General features: G+C 48.1%; 1 protein-coding gene across 1 annotated transcript in view; it reads right to left on the bottom strand.

Moving 5' to 3' along the window:
* Window positions 1-18,236, bottom strand: part of LOC148046613 (uncharacterized) — a 37,720-nt gene that overhangs the window by 4,437 nt on the left and 15,047 nt on the right. Inside the window, exons 8-15 of the mRNA XM_087714868.1 lie at window positions 17,677-17,830; window positions 15,305-15,513; window positions 12,631-12,748; window positions 11,121-11,326; window positions 8,548-8,665; window positions 3,859-4,028; window positions 1,168-1,265; window positions 212-318 (exon numbers count right to left, since the gene is read on the bottom strand). Coding sequence (XP_087570994.1) covers window positions 212-318; window positions 1,168-1,265; window positions 3,859-4,028; window positions 8,548-8,665; window positions 11,121-11,326; window positions 12,631-12,748; window positions 15,305-15,513; window positions 17,677-17,830 — 1,180 coding nt within the window. The remainder of the gene's footprint in view (window positions 1-211; window positions 319-1,167; window positions 1,266-3,858; window positions 4,029-8,547; window positions 8,666-11,120; window positions 11,327-12,630; window positions 12,749-15,304; window positions 15,514-17,676; window positions 17,831-18,236) is intronic.

Below are 18,236 nucleotides of genomic sequence, written 5' to 3'. Positions count from 1 at the left end.
ATCCCGTCCACCATCAAAACCATCTTTCCAAACAGCCACCATCATTCCCAGTTGACTTTCTCCCCACTTGGGATTGGACCCAGATGGACATTTCTTGCAACACTAGATTTTAGGGACTGGAAGGACCCCCCAAGTCTTGTCTCGGCTCATCAGGCCACATCAGGATTGATCTAATTCAGGATCACCGGCAAGAGACGACATTCCTACGTACCTTTGAGGTGAAAAGGGTGGGGTCCGGCGGCCACCCCCTCCTTCAGGAATCGCTGCGCCCATATTCGGAGGGTCTCATTGAGCCGGTAACGGCAGCGCAGGGTCAACCTAGTACAATTTTTTTTTGGCAAAGAATGTTAGTAAAAAGGGGGGGGGGGAAATAACTTTTTTTGCAATGAAGATTGTTCAAGATGGTGCCGCCGATGATAGAACCGGTTCGGGCGAACCGGTAGGAACCCACCTCTGGTGGCTCCACAATTGATAGGGCTTTCAGTTCGGATAGGTACTGTAGAGGAAAAGGATGCCGTGCTAGGAGACTCTATGGTGGGGGAACCAGACTCTCGGGGGCAGAGGAAAAATGATGCCACGCTAGGAGGAGACTCTATGGTGGGGGAACCAGACTCCCGGGGACAGAGGAAAAATGATGCCACGCTAGGAGGAGACTCTATGGTGGGGGAACCATACTCCCGGGGGCAGAGGAAAAATGATGCCACGCTAGGAGGAGACTCTGGTGGGGGAACCATACTCCCGGGGGCAGAGGAAAAATGATGCCACGCTAGGAGGAGACTCTATGGTGGAGGAACCATACTCCCGGGGGCAGAGGAAAAATGATGCCACGCTAGGAGGAGACTCTATGGTGGAGGAACCATACTCCCGGGGGCAGAGGAAAAATGATGCCACGCTAGGAGGAGACTCTATGGTGGGGGAACCAGACTCCCGGGGGCGGAGGAAAAATGATGCCACGCTAGGAGGAGACTCTATGGTGGGGGAAATTGGACTTCCAGTCGGCACCAGAATGGAATGGGCAGTTAGGACGTTTGTGGCTCTTTGAGTGCTTAAGGTTGCTGGGCCCTGGTCTAAATAAATAAATATCCAGTAATTGACTCAATTGGAACATCTTCCTCTAGGAGAGTCCTCCCCCCCACCCCACTCCCACCCCTTTTTTTTGCTTTTTACCTATACTCAGGGTCCCTGGTTATGATGGGTTTTGCTCTCGGAATCATCTCTCTCTCGAAGATCACTTCATTTTCATACAACACGTAGTTCTCTTCAAACTGAAAGAGGACAGGCAAAAGAAAAATGATGCTAAACATTTAACTTCACGGGAAGTGTGGGCCGAACACCTCTCAGAACGTGTCACCAAGGCCCAATATTGCTCTACCATACAAGTAGTCCTCGATTTATGACCAAAATTGAGCCCGGCATTTCTGTTGCTATGGGAGACGTTTGTGAAGTGAATTTTCCCCCTGTATATGACCAACCATTCTTGCCACGGTTGTTAAGTAAACTCCTGCAGTTGTTAAGTTATTAACACGGTTGTTAAGTGAACCTGACTTCCCCATTGACTTTGCTTGTCAAGAAGTCGCGGAAAAGGATCTCATGACACACACAAACACACACCCCAGGACACTGCGGCCGTCATAAATAGGAACCAATATGAGCTCAGGCGAGGAGCAAGGACCATCGCCTCCTGATCCAAGAGTACGGAGAGTGAAAAGATGGTGAGAACAGTGCAGAATGAGCAGGCTACTAAGGAGAACAGTGCCCCATCTATCTTCACAAGGCACATGTGGAGGGAATGAGACTTAAGGAGACGCTGTGGGGAGGGGCATTTGATGGGAACAAACACTGAGTTTGAACTTTCCAAGAGTCCTTGCATTCCTTTTGGCTTTCTGGACGAATTAACTGGATCCTTTGCTTCCCAAATTCCTGGATTTGTCCTGCTGGATTTATGGCTGTGCAGCCTTGGTGTACACAGGATTGGGTTGTACTATTTGCAGCCAGAGGCTTCCTGAGGAGTCTGGGGGAATGGGGGGGGATTGTCACTACTTTTGTTTGAATTACCAACTCCTTGTGTTCTCTCTGTGCCATGCCCCAGGTCATCACACAATTCTTCATTGCACCCAAAAGCAGCTTAAGACAGCGATCACCAACTGGTGGTCCATGAGAAAATTTTGATGGTCCGCAGAAAAACGATTTTTAAAATAATTTTTTAATATTTTTATATTGCATTTTTTTTTATATTGCACTAAATCGGGGGTCCTCAAACTACGGCACCTGGGTTGGAGTACGTGCAATGAACATTTGTGTTGCTGCAGAGAGTCTCCCCCTTCGGCGTCTTTTTCTGTGGGGCAGCAGGGGGCAGAAATTCCAACTTGGGGTCTTCTATAGCCTCCTGGTGTGGGGCTTTGGGTGAAGGCTGGAAGGAAGGACCACCAGTGGCAAAGAGCTGGAGGGTCTTGTTCCATATCATGGTCTGAAAGTGGTTGACCATCTCATCCTGCTGAACTTCCAGGCGCCGGTAACTGGCCTCGCTCCCACAGGACTTCCCCTCTGCTTGGAAACCCTCTGCTCCTAGTCCTCAGTGAGGTGCTTCTGTTGAGTCTCCTTCTCGCTCAGATCCAATTTGAACCGAGCCAGCTGTTTTGCCAACTCTTTCTCGTGGTGGCTGCTTAGCTCCAGCAACTGCTTCCTGTTGGGGCCCTAGGGAGACCGGGCGGGGAGACAAGGAGTGGCTGGGAGGGGAGCGGTGAGTAGAGGCCATCAAGGGGCCCCTCGATTTGAGTGGCATCAAGTTGGCCACGCCCATCCAGTCACATGACCACCTAGCCGATTGTTAGGCAGATCACATTAGTGGTTTGCAGGATTTAAAATTAGGAATTTAGTGGTCCGAAAGGTTGGTGACCCCTTGGCTTAAGAGACTTGTAAATCCCACAGCATCTAAGCCAGAAGGAAGACAATACAGCACAACAGAGAAGCAGAAGATCCTCCATGGAGCAACTGATACTTCTTGGATCAATTGGACAAGTCCTCCGAGGCACAGCTACCCTACACTTGAGTTCCTCGTTATCCTGGCTCCTATCCACATTCCAACAACTCTTACTTACTCTTCTTTTTTTTTTAATATATAAATTTTTATTTTAAACACATAAGCACATCAACAGAAACAAACACATGACTTAAAAACAACATAGGAATAATAAGTTCCATCGTATATCATACAGCAGTTCCGAATCGGTTTCTTTGCAGTTAGTGTTTTCCCTTCTATATATTTCTATCTTGCGTTCATAATCTCCTTATTCGTTATCCATTTTTATATATAATTCTTTATTTATTTAATATATATACATTCACATAGTTATTCTTTTTCTTTGCCATTCTTATATTATTATTATTCCATTTAAAAGGTTATAAGGTATAGTTTGGAATGCTTTGTTTACCATTCTTTGCACCTGCTATGACACCACCTTATTTTCTCTTTCTTTTCTTTTCTCCCTCCCTTCCTTCTCTAATTCCTTCCTTCCTCCTCTCCATCCCCTTCTTCCTTCCCTTACCTCTCCCCTACTCCTACCCTCTTTCTTCTCCTTCCTACCCTCTCTCCTTCTCTTTCTTTCTCTTCCTCCCTCCTCTCCTTCTTTTTCTCTCCCTTCCACCCACCTCTCCTTACCTCTTTCTTCTTCCACTACCTCTCCTCCACACTTCTTCTTCCTCTCCTACTATCTCTCCTTCACTTTCTCTCTCTTCCACCCTCCACTCCTTTCCATTCCTTCGTCCCTCCATTCTCTACTTCCTTCCTCCCCTCCTTGCCTTCCTTCTTCCCTTCCTTTTTCTATTGTTATAGGTGTCTCTTTCAAATCCCTTACTTACTCTTCTGATGGTACCACAGGTGGTCACGGAGAAGGTGAAGAGGGCCTTGGTGTCATCAACTCCTACTGGTCTACAGCTCTTATCCCGTAGATGAGTTCTCCTGGGATTTAATTCTGGTTTGGTATCCAAGCTAAGTATGGTAGCCGTCATAGTTCCATTGGGAAAGCATACTGCAGAATAACGGCAAATGAAATAATTCAATTAATATGCCAGCAAAGTTCCAGCGATGGCAGAACTGAAAGCATTTAATCCAGAACGTCTCACTTGCTGAGTTTATTTCCAAAACTAGACTTACACAATCGGAGTCTACGTCCCAAGGGTGCTTCCCCCCCCCCCCAAAAGGCAACCGGGCTTTCTTAATTTTTTGGTTCTCCGAAAATGTTCCACCTTTCATCTTGGATGGCTCATCGCACACGATCTAAGCCCCAGAGCTCACTGTTGCCAAAAAGGCATTCAGAGTTCTTAACCTAATTTTGCGAAGCTTCTTCTCCCGTAACATTGTATTGCTAACTAGGGCATACAAAACCTTTGCCAGACCAATCCTCGAATACAGCTCGTCCGCCTGGAATCCGCCCTGTGTATCAGACATTAATACAACTGAGCGAATCCAGAGGTATTTCACGAGACGAGTCCTCTACTCCTCTGCTCACAATAGAATCCCTTATGCCACCAGGCTCGAAATTTTGGGCTTGGACAACCTGGAACTACGCCGCCTACGCTCTTATCTAAGCATAGTACACAGAATTGTACAGACGTCCTACCTGTCAATGACCACTTCAGCCTTCAACCACTATAATACACGGGCAAACAATAGATACAAACTCAAGGTAAACTGCTCCAAATTCGACTGCAAAAAATACGACTTCAGCAACAGAGTGGTCAACGCCAGAAATGTTCTACTGACTGTTGTTACATCCCCAAAACTTTAACCTTAAACTGATACCATGGACCTCACCCCATTCCTCTGAGGTCTGTAAGGGAGACTGCATAAGTGCACCAGCGTGCTTACTGTCCCTGTCCTCCTGTCCCCACTTATTCATACCCATTTCCTCTATTCGTGTCCATGTTTATACTTATACCTGTTATTTCGTACATGTTTGACAAACTAAATACCATATTTTTCGGAGTATAAGATGCACCAGAGTATAAGACGCACCAAGGTTTTGAAGAAGCAAATTTTTAAAAATAGGTTTTGCGCTCTGCAAAACTCCCAAAAATGGCCCGTTTTTCGCATAGCCTTTAGGAGGCTTGTAGAGTGATCCTGGGAAGGTGGGGTGGGGGCAAAAATGAGCAAAAAATAGCCCTTTTTATGAAAACAGGCCCATTTTTTTGTCAAAAAAAGGGCATGGATAGCCTTTAGGAGGCTTATAGAGTGCTCCTGGAGGCTGTGTGTGTGGGGGGGAGGGATTGAGCAAAAAAAGGCCCCTTTTTCGCTCATTTCTGCCCTCCCCAGCCCCCAGGAGCACTCTATAAGTCTCCTAAAGGCTCTGCATGGCCATTTTGTTGAAGGGGGCGGGGTTTCGAGAGGCAGAAAATGCTGTATTCAGTGTATAAGATGCACCCAGATTTTCAGCCTCTTTTTTGAGGGAAAAAGGTGCATCTTATATTCCAGTGGTGGGTTTCAAAAATTTTTTGGAAACTCTTCTGTAGGTGTGGCCTGCTTTCCGGGTCCACTGGTGGAACCTCTTCTAACTGGTTCGGTAGATTTGATGAACCGGTTCCACCGAATAGGTGCGAACTGGTAGGAACCCACCTCGGTTATACTCCCAAAAATATGGTAAATGAAATAAATAAATGATAAGCAAATCATTTTCAAAGAAAAATACTAAGAAAGTCCAGTTGCCTTTTAGGAAAAAGCACCTTTGGGGCAACCATGACTTGGATGATTGAGAATCTCCACAGACAATCAAAGTCTATAGATTATGGACAGTAGTAATGTGCTAGTAAAGTTTTACACCTGGGCAAAAAAAAACCCCAAAGGTACAAGTACAGATTAGGTGAAAACTGGCTCCAAAACAGTATCTATGAGAAGGACCTTAGAGTCTTAGTGGACAATCACGCAAACATGAGCCAGCCCTGTGCCAACAGAATCCTACCATTGTATAAACAGAGGCATAGAATCAAAGCCATGTGAAGTATTAGCACCACTTTATAAAGCCTTAGGTAAGACCACAGGAGGGTTTCTACCGATTCGGACCGGTTCGGCTGAACCGGTAGTAACTTGGCGGCCTGCGTTGCTGGAACCGACAGCGACCCAAGCCTGCCACGCCCCTGAATTGGTTCTCTCGGCAGCGCCATAGCCGCTGCCATCTTGTTTTTGCCTTCTGTGCATGCACAGAGCAATTTTTGTTGCATGGGGCGTGCAGGCACGCAGCGTACAGCGCGGCCCCGCAGCACATCCCTGAGCGAACCAGCAGTAGTGGCAGCCGGAACTCACCACATACCTGCCTTCGACGCCTCCACAAGCCTCCGCGATGCTTCAGCTGCTCAGCGGAGTGTTGCGTAGATGCTGTATGCGCCACACGCATGCGTGGAAGCGCCGAAGGTTTAAAAGACAGGTAAGGAGCTTGGGTGGGTGGGCCCTCCGGAGCACTGTCCTGGAACAGTACCCGGTGCTCCGGGCAGACTCCGGTACGCCCGTAGCGGGGCATACTGTTTGCAACCCACCACTGGTAAGACCACACATGGAATATTGCGTTCAGTTTTGGTCATCACATTACAAAAACGATGTTGAGACTTTGGAAAAAGTGCAAAGAAGAGCAACTAAGATAATTAAAGGCCTGGAGGATAACCCATATGAAGAAAGGTTGGAGGGATTTAGATTTGGCTAGTCTAGAGGAGTGATGGTGAATCTATGGCACGCTGCCAATCGTGGCACACAAAGCCCTCTCTGTGGGCACATGCGCCATCGCCAGCTGCTCTTCCGGGTTCCAGCTGCCCGCCACGTGCATGAGCACCAGGCCGCTGTTCTCTTCCAGGTTCTGGCGCTCTGGCACACACACATACACACCAGGAGTGGGTTCCTGCCAGTTCTAACCTCTTCTATAGAAGAGGTTCCACAAATCTACAGTGCCATTTAGAACCGGTTCCAGCTCCTTCCCCCCGCCCATCTGCACATCATCAAGATGAAGAGCAAGAGGAGGAATTCTGGGAGTTGAAGTCCACAAGTCTTAAAGCTGTCAAATTTGAACACCCCTGGGTTTTTTTTTCTAAAGGGCTAGGGGTGCAAGGGTCTTGTAACTTGACAGCTTTAAGACTTGCACACTTCAGTGCCAGAGTTCCTGAGCCAACATGACTGGAGGAGGAATTCTGGAAGTTGAAGTCCACAACTCTGAAAGTTGTCAAGTTTGAACACCCCTGGGGTTTTTTTCCCCTAAAGGGTTAGGAGTGCAAGTGTCTTGTAACTTGACAGCTTTAAGACTTGCATGCTTCAAATGCCAGAGTTCCTGAGCCAACATGACTGGAAAAGGAATTCTGGGAGTTGAAGTCGACAAGTCTTACAGCTGTCAAGTTTGAACACTCCTGGGATTTTTTTTCTAAAGGATTAGGGGTGGAAGGGTCTTGTAACTTGACAGCTTTAAGACTTGCGTGCTTCAAATGCCAGCGTTCCTGAGCCAACATTTTGGTTGCTAAGCAAGAGCATTGTTAAATGAGTTTCACCACATTTTACAAGTTGGCCACGCCCACCCAGTCACATGACTGCCAAGCCACTCCTACTCAGTTATATGGCTGGCAAGCCATTCCCACCCAGTCACATGGCCGGCAAGCTACTCCCACAAAGCAGGCCACACCTACAGAAGAGGTTCTAAAAAAATTTGAAACCCACCACTGATACACACATTCTAGTATCAGCACTCGGTGCCGAAAAAGCTAACCATCACCTTTTCTAGAGAAAAGAAGGACTAGGAGGGACAGGATAGCAATATTCCAGTATTTGAGAGGCTGCCACAAAGACGAGAGGGTCAATTTGTTTTCCAAAGCAAATGCCACATTTTTGGCCACAATAGCCTCCTGCTACCCTCTGCCAATGAAAACAGAGCTCGGGGGTGAGGGCTGCACAGGGTTTCCCCCCCTCCCGGCAAGCTGGATCCAGCCCAACGGCCTTGAGTTCGACACCTCTGACCTAACAGGAGCACTAAATGGATGCTGTTAGAAAAGAATGCTTTATCTGGCCACATGTGATTAGACACACAAAGAATGTCAGGTGTTCCAAACAGCATCCAAAAGTAAATCAGAATCCAAGGCAAAGTATTGCTCAAAGTTCCAGTTTATTAAGAGAGCCATGTTGGCACATCTGGGAAAACCCGAATCTGAAAGCTTCCCAGTTTTCCCCACCTCGGTGAAAGTTCAAGATCTTGCCCCCTCCCTCCCCCCCCCCCCAAGCCACAAATCCATCACATGGTCCTGTCTCCCACTGCCATGCTGGCAGACCCAATCATCCAGTTCCGGTCAGGTGCAGAGGTGCAGAGGCAAAGGGTGACCTTGGTTTTCTAGAAGGAATTTTGTTTTGGCTACATGGCATCTAACTCCGTACAATCCCCCTTCCCATTTCCCCACAATAGAAAATGCATAGTAGAATAATAGAAAGTTCGGGAGGCCAAAGATCCAAAAGAAAAGATGGCTGCGGGCCTGACAAATAATTTGTCTCCTTGCATCAACTCTTGGTTTATGTTCTACATCTGGACTCACCCAGTAATTTTCCAGTAGGGAAGACACAAGATCTGGAGAACTCCACCATCGTCAACAAGGTCTTGTTATCCCGCAGGCTGAAATCTAGCCGGACAGTAACTCCAGAGAGAGAGATATCCTGAGCCATGGAAGAAAGACAAGAGGTTAGAAAGGATGCCATGCCGCCATCCCAACACAGCTTGCTCACCTTGGAAGGTGCACCATCATCTCTTTGCCCCTTTGACCAGGGCAAATGACGAGAAACAGTGAAGGAGAAAGGTTTTCACCTGCTTGTTATTTGTTTCTTTCTCCATCTAAAATCAGTTAAATAGCTCTCTGGGTTTAAGACATAGAAGCAGGGGTGGGTTCCTGTCCCTTCTAACCACTTCTATAGAAGAGGTTCCACAAATCTACAGTGCTGTTTAGAACCGGTTCCAGCTCCCTCCCTCCCGCCCGTCCACACATCATCAAGATGAAGAGCGAGAGGAGGAATTCTGGGAGTCCACAAGTCTTAAAGATGTCAAGTTTGAACACCCCTGGGTTTTTTTTTCTAAAGGGTTAGGGGTGCAGAGGTCTTGTAACTTGACAGCTTTAAGACTTGGGTGCTTCAAATGCCAGATTTCCTGAGCCAACATGACTGGAGGAGGAATTCTGGGAGTTGAAGTCCACAAGTCTTAAAGCTCTCAAGTTTGAACACCCCTGGTTTTTTTTCCCTAAAGGGTTAGGGGTGCAAGGATCTTGTAACTTGACAGCTTTAAGACTTGCATGCTTCAAATGCCAGAGTTCCTGAGCCAACATGACTGGAGGAGGAATTCTGGGAGTTGAAGTCCACAAGTCTTAAAGCTGTCAAGTTTGAACACCCTTGGGTTTTTTTCCCTAAAGGGTTAGGGGTGGAAGGGTCTTGTAACTTGACAGCTTTAAAACTTTCGTGCTTCAAATGCCAGAGTTTCTGAGCCAAGATTTTGGTTGCTAAGCAAGAGCTTTGTTAAGTGAGTTTCACCACATTTTACAAGTTGGCCACGCCCACCCAGTCACATGGCTTGCAAGCCACTCCCACCCGGTCACATGGCCGGCAAGCCACTCCCACAAAGCAGGCCACACCTACAGAAGAGGTTCTAAAAAATTTTGAAAGCCACCACTGCCTAGAAGGGACTCTGGGACTTTTCTTTAGGTTTCCTTCTCATAGAATCAGAGGTTTGGAAGAGATGTCCTACAAAGTCTTAGTCCAACCTCCTGCCCGAAGCAGAGGTCTTCAGATCTTCAGCACCATTTATGGGGCTGTCTAATATTTGGATAGAACAGTGGCCACAGGACTGGAAAAAGTCAAGTTTACATTCCAAGTCCAAAGATGGGCAACGCAAAAAGAATGTTCAAACTAACGCACCATTGTACTCATTTCACACGCTAGTAAAGTTAGGCTTAAAATCCTACAAGCTAGGCTCCAGCAGTATGTGGATCGTGAACTACCGGAAGTACAGGCAGGATTTCGAAGAGGAAGAGGAACTAGAGATCAAATTGCAAACGTATGCTGCAGTGGTGGGATTCAGCCAGTTCGCACCTATTTGGGAGAACCGGTTGTTAACTTTCTAAGCAGTTCAGAGAATTGGTTGTTGGAAGAAATCTCCTTTTGCTTTTTTCCCACTTTACAGGGCTAATCCTGTAAGGAAGGTAGGAAGGAAACATTCTGGTGTTGTTTCTAGCCTCATCTTTATTGCCCTGATAAAGAAACTGCCTCTCCAGTTAACCCTTATTACATTGTAACAGCTAAGGCGAAGCGTCCATCAATAGGAGTGACATTGAGTTAGCCACACCCACTAAGTCACATGACTCCCAAGCCCCGCCTACCCAGCTGGTCATTAGAGCAGAGAACCGGTTGTTAAATTATTTGAATCCCACCACTGGTACGCTGGATCATGGAGAAAGCTAGGGAGTTCCAGAAAAACATCTGCTGTTGTGGCCTGCCGGCGGACAGCAAAGCTGGCAGCAGAGACGGACAGTGATGAGGTTGAGGAGGAACAGGGGACAGTCCTGGGGGCTGAGGAAAGCTCAGACGAGGGCTATGTGTCGGAGGCAGAGAGGAAGCTAGGCAGCAGTGAGGCAGAGGAACAGCTGGAGCCTGTTCCCAGCGTGCGCATGCGCAGAGCTGCCAGAAGACAAGAATAACTAAGAAAGCAGGGTCGACGTGGGAGTAAAGCCACACCTTGGAGGTGATTGCCCCCCCCCATAGGAAACAAAAGAGGAGCGAACGGGGAGGGGGCTTTTGCAGGAAACAATTCGTTCCTTTGGTCGTTTCAAGAGTGGAAAGTTCTGCTTGCGACTCTAAGAGACTCTTACCAAGGGTTGCCTTGCCCTGCGTTTGGAAACTAGCTATCTGGCAGCTCGCCAAGCGAGATAAGGTTCGTGTTGATAAACATTCCTCTGAAAGACTGTTTGCCAAGCCTGGCTGACTGTGAATGAAAGGAATTCACAGTCGTGTAAATAAAAGAGGTTTTGCCGGGACCGAGACTTCTGCTTCATGCTTTTTAAGGAAACCTAGGTCAAAACAACCACTTCCTTTAACCAGAATTCCTGCCGAGCGTCTATTTCCAACACACCTCATACACCAAGCCAATGGCCAAAAATGGCGCCGACAGGTAGAAGTAGCTGCCATCATCTTGAACGGTGTAGTTCTGCGATGCTGCAAGTTCGTTGGTCAGCTGAAGGCCGCCCACAAAAGGAACCCAATAGCGATCCAGATTCCCGCGGATCATTATGAGACCAATCTGTACTCCATCGCAGAAGCCCTCAAACACTGGAAGGACTGGACAACAGGAGCCATCGGACGCAAGAAGGAACACAGAAAAGGTTGGAGGGCAGCTTTACATTGCCTGCTCAGTCAGGATTCATTTTATCTGATTTCAGAATGGATGGATGGATGGATGGATGGATAGATGGATGGATGGATGGATAGATAGATAGATAGATAGATAGATAGATAGATAGATAGATAGATAGATAGATGATAGATTAGATTAGATTAGATATGGAGGGAGAGAGGGAGAGAGATAGAGAGAGAGAGAGAGAGATACAGAGGGAGGGAGAGATAGATAGATAGATGGAGAGATGGAGAGATAGAGAGAGAGATATATATAGAGGGAGGGAGGGAGAGAGACAGAGAGATGGAGAGATAGAGAGAGAGACAGAGATAGATATGGGGGAGGGAGGGAGGGAGAGAGAGAGAGAGAGAGAGAGAGAGAGGGAGAGATACAGAGGGAGGGGGAGAGAGAGACAGGGAGACAGATATAGATACGGAGGGAGGGAGAGATAGATAGATAGAGATAGATAGAGAGAGTAGATATGGAGGGAGGGAGAGAGAGAGGGAAGGATAGAGAGAGATGGAGAGATGGAGATATATATATATATATAGAGAGAGAGATACAGAGGGAGGGAGAGACAGATAGATATGGAGGGAGGGAGAGATAGAGATAGATAGATAGACAGATAGATAGATAGATATACAGAGGGAGGGGGAGAGAGAGACAGAGAGACAGATATAGATAAGGAGGGAGGGAGAGATAGATATAGATAGAGAGAGAGAGTAGATATGGAGAGAGGGAGGGAGGGTGGGGGAGAGCGAGCGAGAGAGATGGAGGGAGGGAGAGAGGGGGAGGGAGAGATAGAGAGAGATGCAGAGAGAGAGAGAGATAAAGATAGAGAGATAGAGAGAGAGAGATACAGAGGGAGGGAGAGACAGAGAGACAGAGAGACAGAGATAGATATGGAGGGAAGGAGGGAGAGATAGAGATAGAGAGTAGATATGGAGGGAAGGAGGGATAGAGATATGGAGAGATAGAGAGATAAATACAGGGAGGGAGGGATGGAAGGATAGAGAGAGAGAGAGAGAGAGAGAGAGACGGAGAGAGGGATGGATGGATGGATGGATGGATAGATAGATGATAGATAGAGATAAAGAGAGGGAGGGTACCATGTTTTCCTGATGGCTAGCTCAGGAATTCTGGGAGTTGAAGTCCCAGTCATAAAGAGGGCCATCCTTCCCCACCCCTGACCTAATTGGATGTTGATGACTTTTAAGCACTCGGGATCAGTTTGGCCACGCAGACTCACCTACATCAGCGACTTCGCATTCAAGGACTCCAGGATGAGTGAACGACTTGCCCTTCGGGAGCAGGAAAAATGTGTACTCGAGATGCAAAGTGTATTTTCTGAAGTTGCCATAGAGATACTACAAGAGAAATTAAGTTCTTTACGCACACAAACCCATTGACATATAGGAATTCCCCTGCCAGAAGCCTTTAAATTATCAATTCCTGCAATTCTCAACCTGTAATCATCCTCAAAGAAACCCATCTACTTTGGCTGAAGGAGTACAGAAAGTCTTCAACTTATGGCCACAATTTCCATAGCTATTGTTGTGGCCTGCCAGTGGACCTGGCAGCAGATTCAGACAGTGAGGAGGTTGGGGAGGAACATGAGCCAGGCCTGGACTCTGGGGAAGGCTCTGATGAGGGCTCTGTGTCGGAGGTAGAAATGGGGCCAAGGCCATCTGACGGTTATCAGTTACCTTTGGAGTCGGAGATCAATGGGGCAGAAGAACAGCTGGAGCCTATTCCCAGTGTGCCAGTGGTGGGATTCAGCCGGTTCGCACCACTTCGGGAGAACCTGTTGTTAACTTTCTGAGCAGTTTGGTGAATTGGTTGTTGGAAGAAATCATTAGGGCCGAGAACCAATTGTTAAATTATTTGAATCCCACCACTGCAGTGTGTGCATGCGCAGAGCTGCCAGGAGAAGGGAAAGACTAAGGAACAAGGGAGGAAAGGCACAGGTGGACAGTGAATGGCCCCTCCCATAGGTAATAAAAAGGAGCGAAATGGGAGTGGAATTTGCAGGAGACAATTAGTTCACTTCATTAGGGTGAAGATCTGTTCCTGACTTCTTGCCAAGTAATTGCTGCTACAGTGTGGCGTTTGGAAGATATCAGCCTGGCAGCTCTCCAAGCCTGATCAAGGTCTGTGGTTGTGAAATCTCTTGAAAGACTGTTGGCTGGGACTTTGCTGGAGAGGAATTCCCTTTCAGGTAATTAAAAAGGAGTTTTATCGGGATGAGAAGTCGGCTTCGTGCTTTTGGGAAGTCTAGGTCAAAACAGCTATGGGGGACAGTTGTTAAGTGAATTTTGCCCTATTTTATAACATTTCTTGCCGCCATTGCTAAGCGAATGACTGCCATTGCTCAGTTAGTATCCTGGTTGTTAAGTTACTCTGTCTTCCCCATTGACTGCTAATCAGAAGGTCGCAAAACCTGATCATTTACCTTTAAAAATAAAGAGACCAAGGACCATGCTCTTCTCTTCCACGGATAGAGAGTGCAACTTACCGTATTTTCACGACCATAAGCCGCACCGGATTGTAAGCCGCAGTATCAGTTAATGTTAATTTTTAAAACTTTTTTCACATATAAAGCGCACCGGGTTATAAGCCGCGCTCAGAGACCCGGCTCCCCTTGGTTCCTCATCGAATCACGTGCGCAGGTTGCAACTGGAACTCCGTCTGCCCGAGTTGGGGCATTTTCTGGCTTGGGACGCTCCGGCGGCTTCTTCGGGAGGCAGCCCACCGGCTTCGGCGAAGGCTGGGACGGAGAGCGCGGCGACCGTGGAGCATGTGCAAAGTACTTTCGCCTCCACGCCGGCCCCCCTCACCGCGCGCTGGCCTTCGGGGATGAAGGGGCAGGACTTCCCGGGCGGAAGGCATGCCTGGCTCTGCGGCTCCAGCCCCGGCACCTTTCGGCCGAGCCTCTCCCGCCAGGCGGCTGCCTTCCTCCGCTGAGCGGCCCCGCGCAGCCACGCCACCCCGGGAGATCGCCAGCGCGGGGGCCTGGGGCGCCGCGGTCAGGTCGCTCTGTCCTCTCCGCCTCCCGCGCCTTGCCCGCCGCCCGCCCAGGATGCTGACCTACTGCCATGCCCCGCGCCCGCCACTGGCCCGCTCCTGTGCCTCCGCTGCCGCCGCCCTGCTCGGAGTCCTCTGGCTGCACACCTGCTGCGGCATGCCCCATGTCATCCGCATCAGTGAGCCAGGCGGGGGGGATGGGGGCGGGCAGGGCGCCCGGGTTGCGGTCCCCGAGGCGGGCGGGTGGGCGCACGTGGCAGGCGTCGGCTAGCGGGACATTTCTGGCGCGGGAGGCTTCGGGCTCCGCTGCTCTCCCGGCTCTTGCCCGGCCGGCGTGGTGTGCTGGGAAGACCGGCGCCGCACCGGCCACCCACGCGCCCTTGACCGGCAGCGCAGAGCCGGCTGGGGCGCGGAGCGGAGTTAGGCAGGGCGACTGCCGGGGCGGATGGGGTGCTCGGCGCCGGCAAATCCTGAAGGGCTGCGCCGGTCTGCCATCCCTTCTTGCGGCGGCGGGGGTGACGGAACAGCCCAGTCTATAGGGGCTGGGAGCTGGGTGGCTCTCTGCTCCGACTCAGAAAGTAGCGAGGTTGAAGGGAGAGACCCGAGGGACGTGTGCATGCTTGCGAGCTTCAAGTTTGAGCGTCGGGAGGGAGAGATTTTCTATCTTTTTTCACACATAAAGCGCACCGGGTTATAAGCCGCACTGCTGGTTTTTGATAAAATTTTAGGATTTTCAGTGCGGCTTATGGTCGTGAAAATACGGTAACTTAGTAAGCTTAATGATATCTACTCATTTGAGCAACAGGAACTAGTATCTTGTCACAATCAAAGCTGCAAACGTCCGGCGCTCGGACAAAAGCTCTTCCCTTAACATTGCCGTGGAATTTCTCCCTTCTTACCTTCTGCTCCACCAGAGGGTTGGAGAAAGGGACCTGGAGAATGAAAACTCGGGTGTGGTTGGCATTGGGCACTTCCTCCAGGGTGCAGCCGTGTGCCTTGATTTCCAGTGGCGTCAAGACTTTGCCGCCTATCGCAATGGCAGACAGCTCCACATCGGCAAGGAAGTTCCCTATGGTGACATCGAAGTAGCCTTTCTCTGGAACCGTGTCTGAGGGGAAGCACAAGTTTCAGAGCCAATAGCGATAGATAGATAGATAGATAGATAGATAGATAGATAGATAGATAGATAGATAGATAGATGATACATAGATAGATAGATAGATGATACATAGATAGATAAATACACAGAGAGAGAAAGAGAGAGAGAGAGACAGAGAGAGAAAGAGAGAGAGAGAGAGAGATACAGACAGACAGACAGACAGACAGACAGATAGAGATAGAGAGGTAGTTAGGTAGTTAGGTAGTTAGGTAGTTAGGTAGTTAGGTAGTTAGGTAGATAGATAGATAGATAGATAGATAGATAGATAGATAGATAGATAGATAGATAGATAGATAGATAGATAGATAGATATACCTGTAGATAGTTATAGTTATAGATATAGATATATAGAGATAGAGATATAGAGATAGATAGATATAGAGATTATAGAGATAGAGATAGATAGATAGATAGATAGATAGATAGATAGATAGATAGATAGATAGATAGATAGATAGATAGATAGATATAGGTAGATAAGAGAGAGAGAGAGAGAGAGAGAGAGATAGATAGATAGATAGAGATAGAGATAGAGATAGAGATAGAGATAGAGATAGATAGATAGATAGATAGATAGATAGATAGATAGATAGATAGATAGATAGATAGATAGATAGATAGATAGAGAGAGAGGTAGGTAGGTAGGTAGGTAGGTAGGTAGGTAAGTATGTAGACAGACAGACAGACAGACAGACAGACAAAGAGAGAGAAGGGGAGAGACAGAGAGAATCTACCATCTATAGGGAAAGGTAAAAACATTAGATAAATATAAGAAAATATAAACATTAATATGTGGCTCACAAAATCTATTACAATATAAAATATCTCTCTGTCCTCATGATGGATTAAGAAATAGTGTATGTTTATCTTTTATTTCATATCCAGGGAAGGATTGGTTAGCAATCTCTCTGGGACCGTGTCTAAGGAGAAATAGAAGTTTCAGAGCCGAGATGGTGCAGTGGTTAGAGTGCAATACTGCAGGCAACTTCTGTCGGCTGCCAGCAGTTTGGCAGTTCGAATCTCACCAGGCTCAAGATTGACTCAGCCTTCCATCCTTCCGAGGTAGGTAAAATGAGGACCCAGATTTCTGGAGGCAAGAGGCTGACTCTGTAAACCGCTTAGAGAAGGCTGTAAAGCACTGTGAAGTGGTATATAAGTCTAAGTGCTATTGCTATTTCAGCTGGAGGAATCTAAGCCTAGGATAATTTTCCTGATGTAGTTGAGGTAACGGTATTCCTGAGAGATGACCTTCTATAGAAGTGTCCGCAGAGAAATTGCCTCCAGAAGTTTTGAATGCCCCAACACTGGAAGTCTTTAAGAAGATGTTGGATAGCCATTTATCAGAAATGGTATAAGGTTTCCTGCCTAGGCAGGGGGTTGGACTAGAAGACCTTCAAGGTCCCTTCCAACTCTGCTATTGTATTTGTATTTGTAAATGTAAATACAGGTAATTCTCAACTTAGGACCACAATTGGCCCAACATTTTCATTGGTGAGTGTTGTGGCCTGTCAACTGCCAGTCCCTCCAGCAGCCGAATCAGAGGAGGAGGAGGCGTGGGAGTTCCGGTCAGCATCAAGGCAACCCAAGAGCTCTGAGGGGGAAGATGGGAGTGGAGCTGGCAGAGAGAGAGAGACACACAGAGGCGTAGCATGGGCCATCCATCAGCCCTCAAATGGAGAGTCAACAGCCCCCAGGTCTGGAGGTGGCTGATGGGGAAGAGGAGGAACAGCTGGGTCTAGTGCCTGACGCATGGATGCGCAGAAGGCAGAGGAAAGGAGAGCAGTGGAAATCTATGGGCTGATCCTTGGGACGGAAGAGCCACCGCTGCTAGCGAAGCCTCACCCCAGCTCTGGGGATAAAAGGCAGGGGGCGGAGATGAATAGATGTGGCAGACAATTATTCATCTCCCTGCTGGACAGACTTGTTAGCCTGCAGTGAGAGACAAACTTTTTGCCAGGGCTGCTGGCACTCCGAATGAAGGAATCATTGCTTCGACTACAGAGGGCTTGTTGTGTTTAGGGAGCGGGATCAGAGCACTTGTGTTCCACCAGGTGTCTTTTCCAAGGCTTGCTCTTCTCACCTAGGAAAAGCCGGGAGCGATACAAAACTTACTGTCAGTGAGCACCGGTATCTGCGGGGCAAAGGGAGTGCGGATTGACTTGAAGATCCAGTGACGGGTCCGGTCACTTTCGTCTCCTCGCCATCTGCGGTCCAGGAGGAGTTTGATGGTATACGTGGTGCCATAATGATTGTCGATCACGTCACTCTGGAAAGAAACAGACCAACGTTATTCATTCGGAGCCTCTTGTCTGAAAGTCTGTGGAGACTCTCGGCCATCCCCATTGTAGCTGTCACGAAAGTGCTTTTTCTAAAGGCAACTGGGCTTTGTTTTTCCTTGAAGTTCCAAGAAGCTCGCTCCTTCCTTCCTTCCTTCCTTCCTTCCTTCCTTCCTTCCTTCCTTCCTTCCTTCCCATTTCCTTTTTCCCTTTCCTTTCCCTTCCTTCCGTCCCTTCTTTCCTTCCTTCCCTCCTTCCTTCCCTCCCTCCCTGACTCCCTTTCCTTCCTTTTTTCCTTCATCCCCTCCTTCTTTCCCTTCCCTTTTTCTTTTCCTTTCCCTTCCTTCCTTCCTTCCTTCCTTTCCATTTCCTTTTTCCGTTTCCTTTCCCTTCCTT

The sequence above is a fragment of the Thamnophis sirtalis genome, unplaced genomic scaffold, assembly GCF_051295495.1.
Source record: "Thamnophis sirtalis isolate CommonGarterSnake01/CBP01778 unplaced genomic scaffold, rThaSir2_p1.2 scaffold_4, whole genome shotgun sequence".
Classification (NCBI taxonomy): domain Eukaryota; kingdom Metazoa; phylum Chordata; class Lepidosauria; order Squamata; family Natricidae; genus Thamnophis; species Thamnophis sirtalis.
Note: the sequence above shows the minus strand (reverse complement) of the source record. Positions and strands in the feature narration are given on the sequence as shown.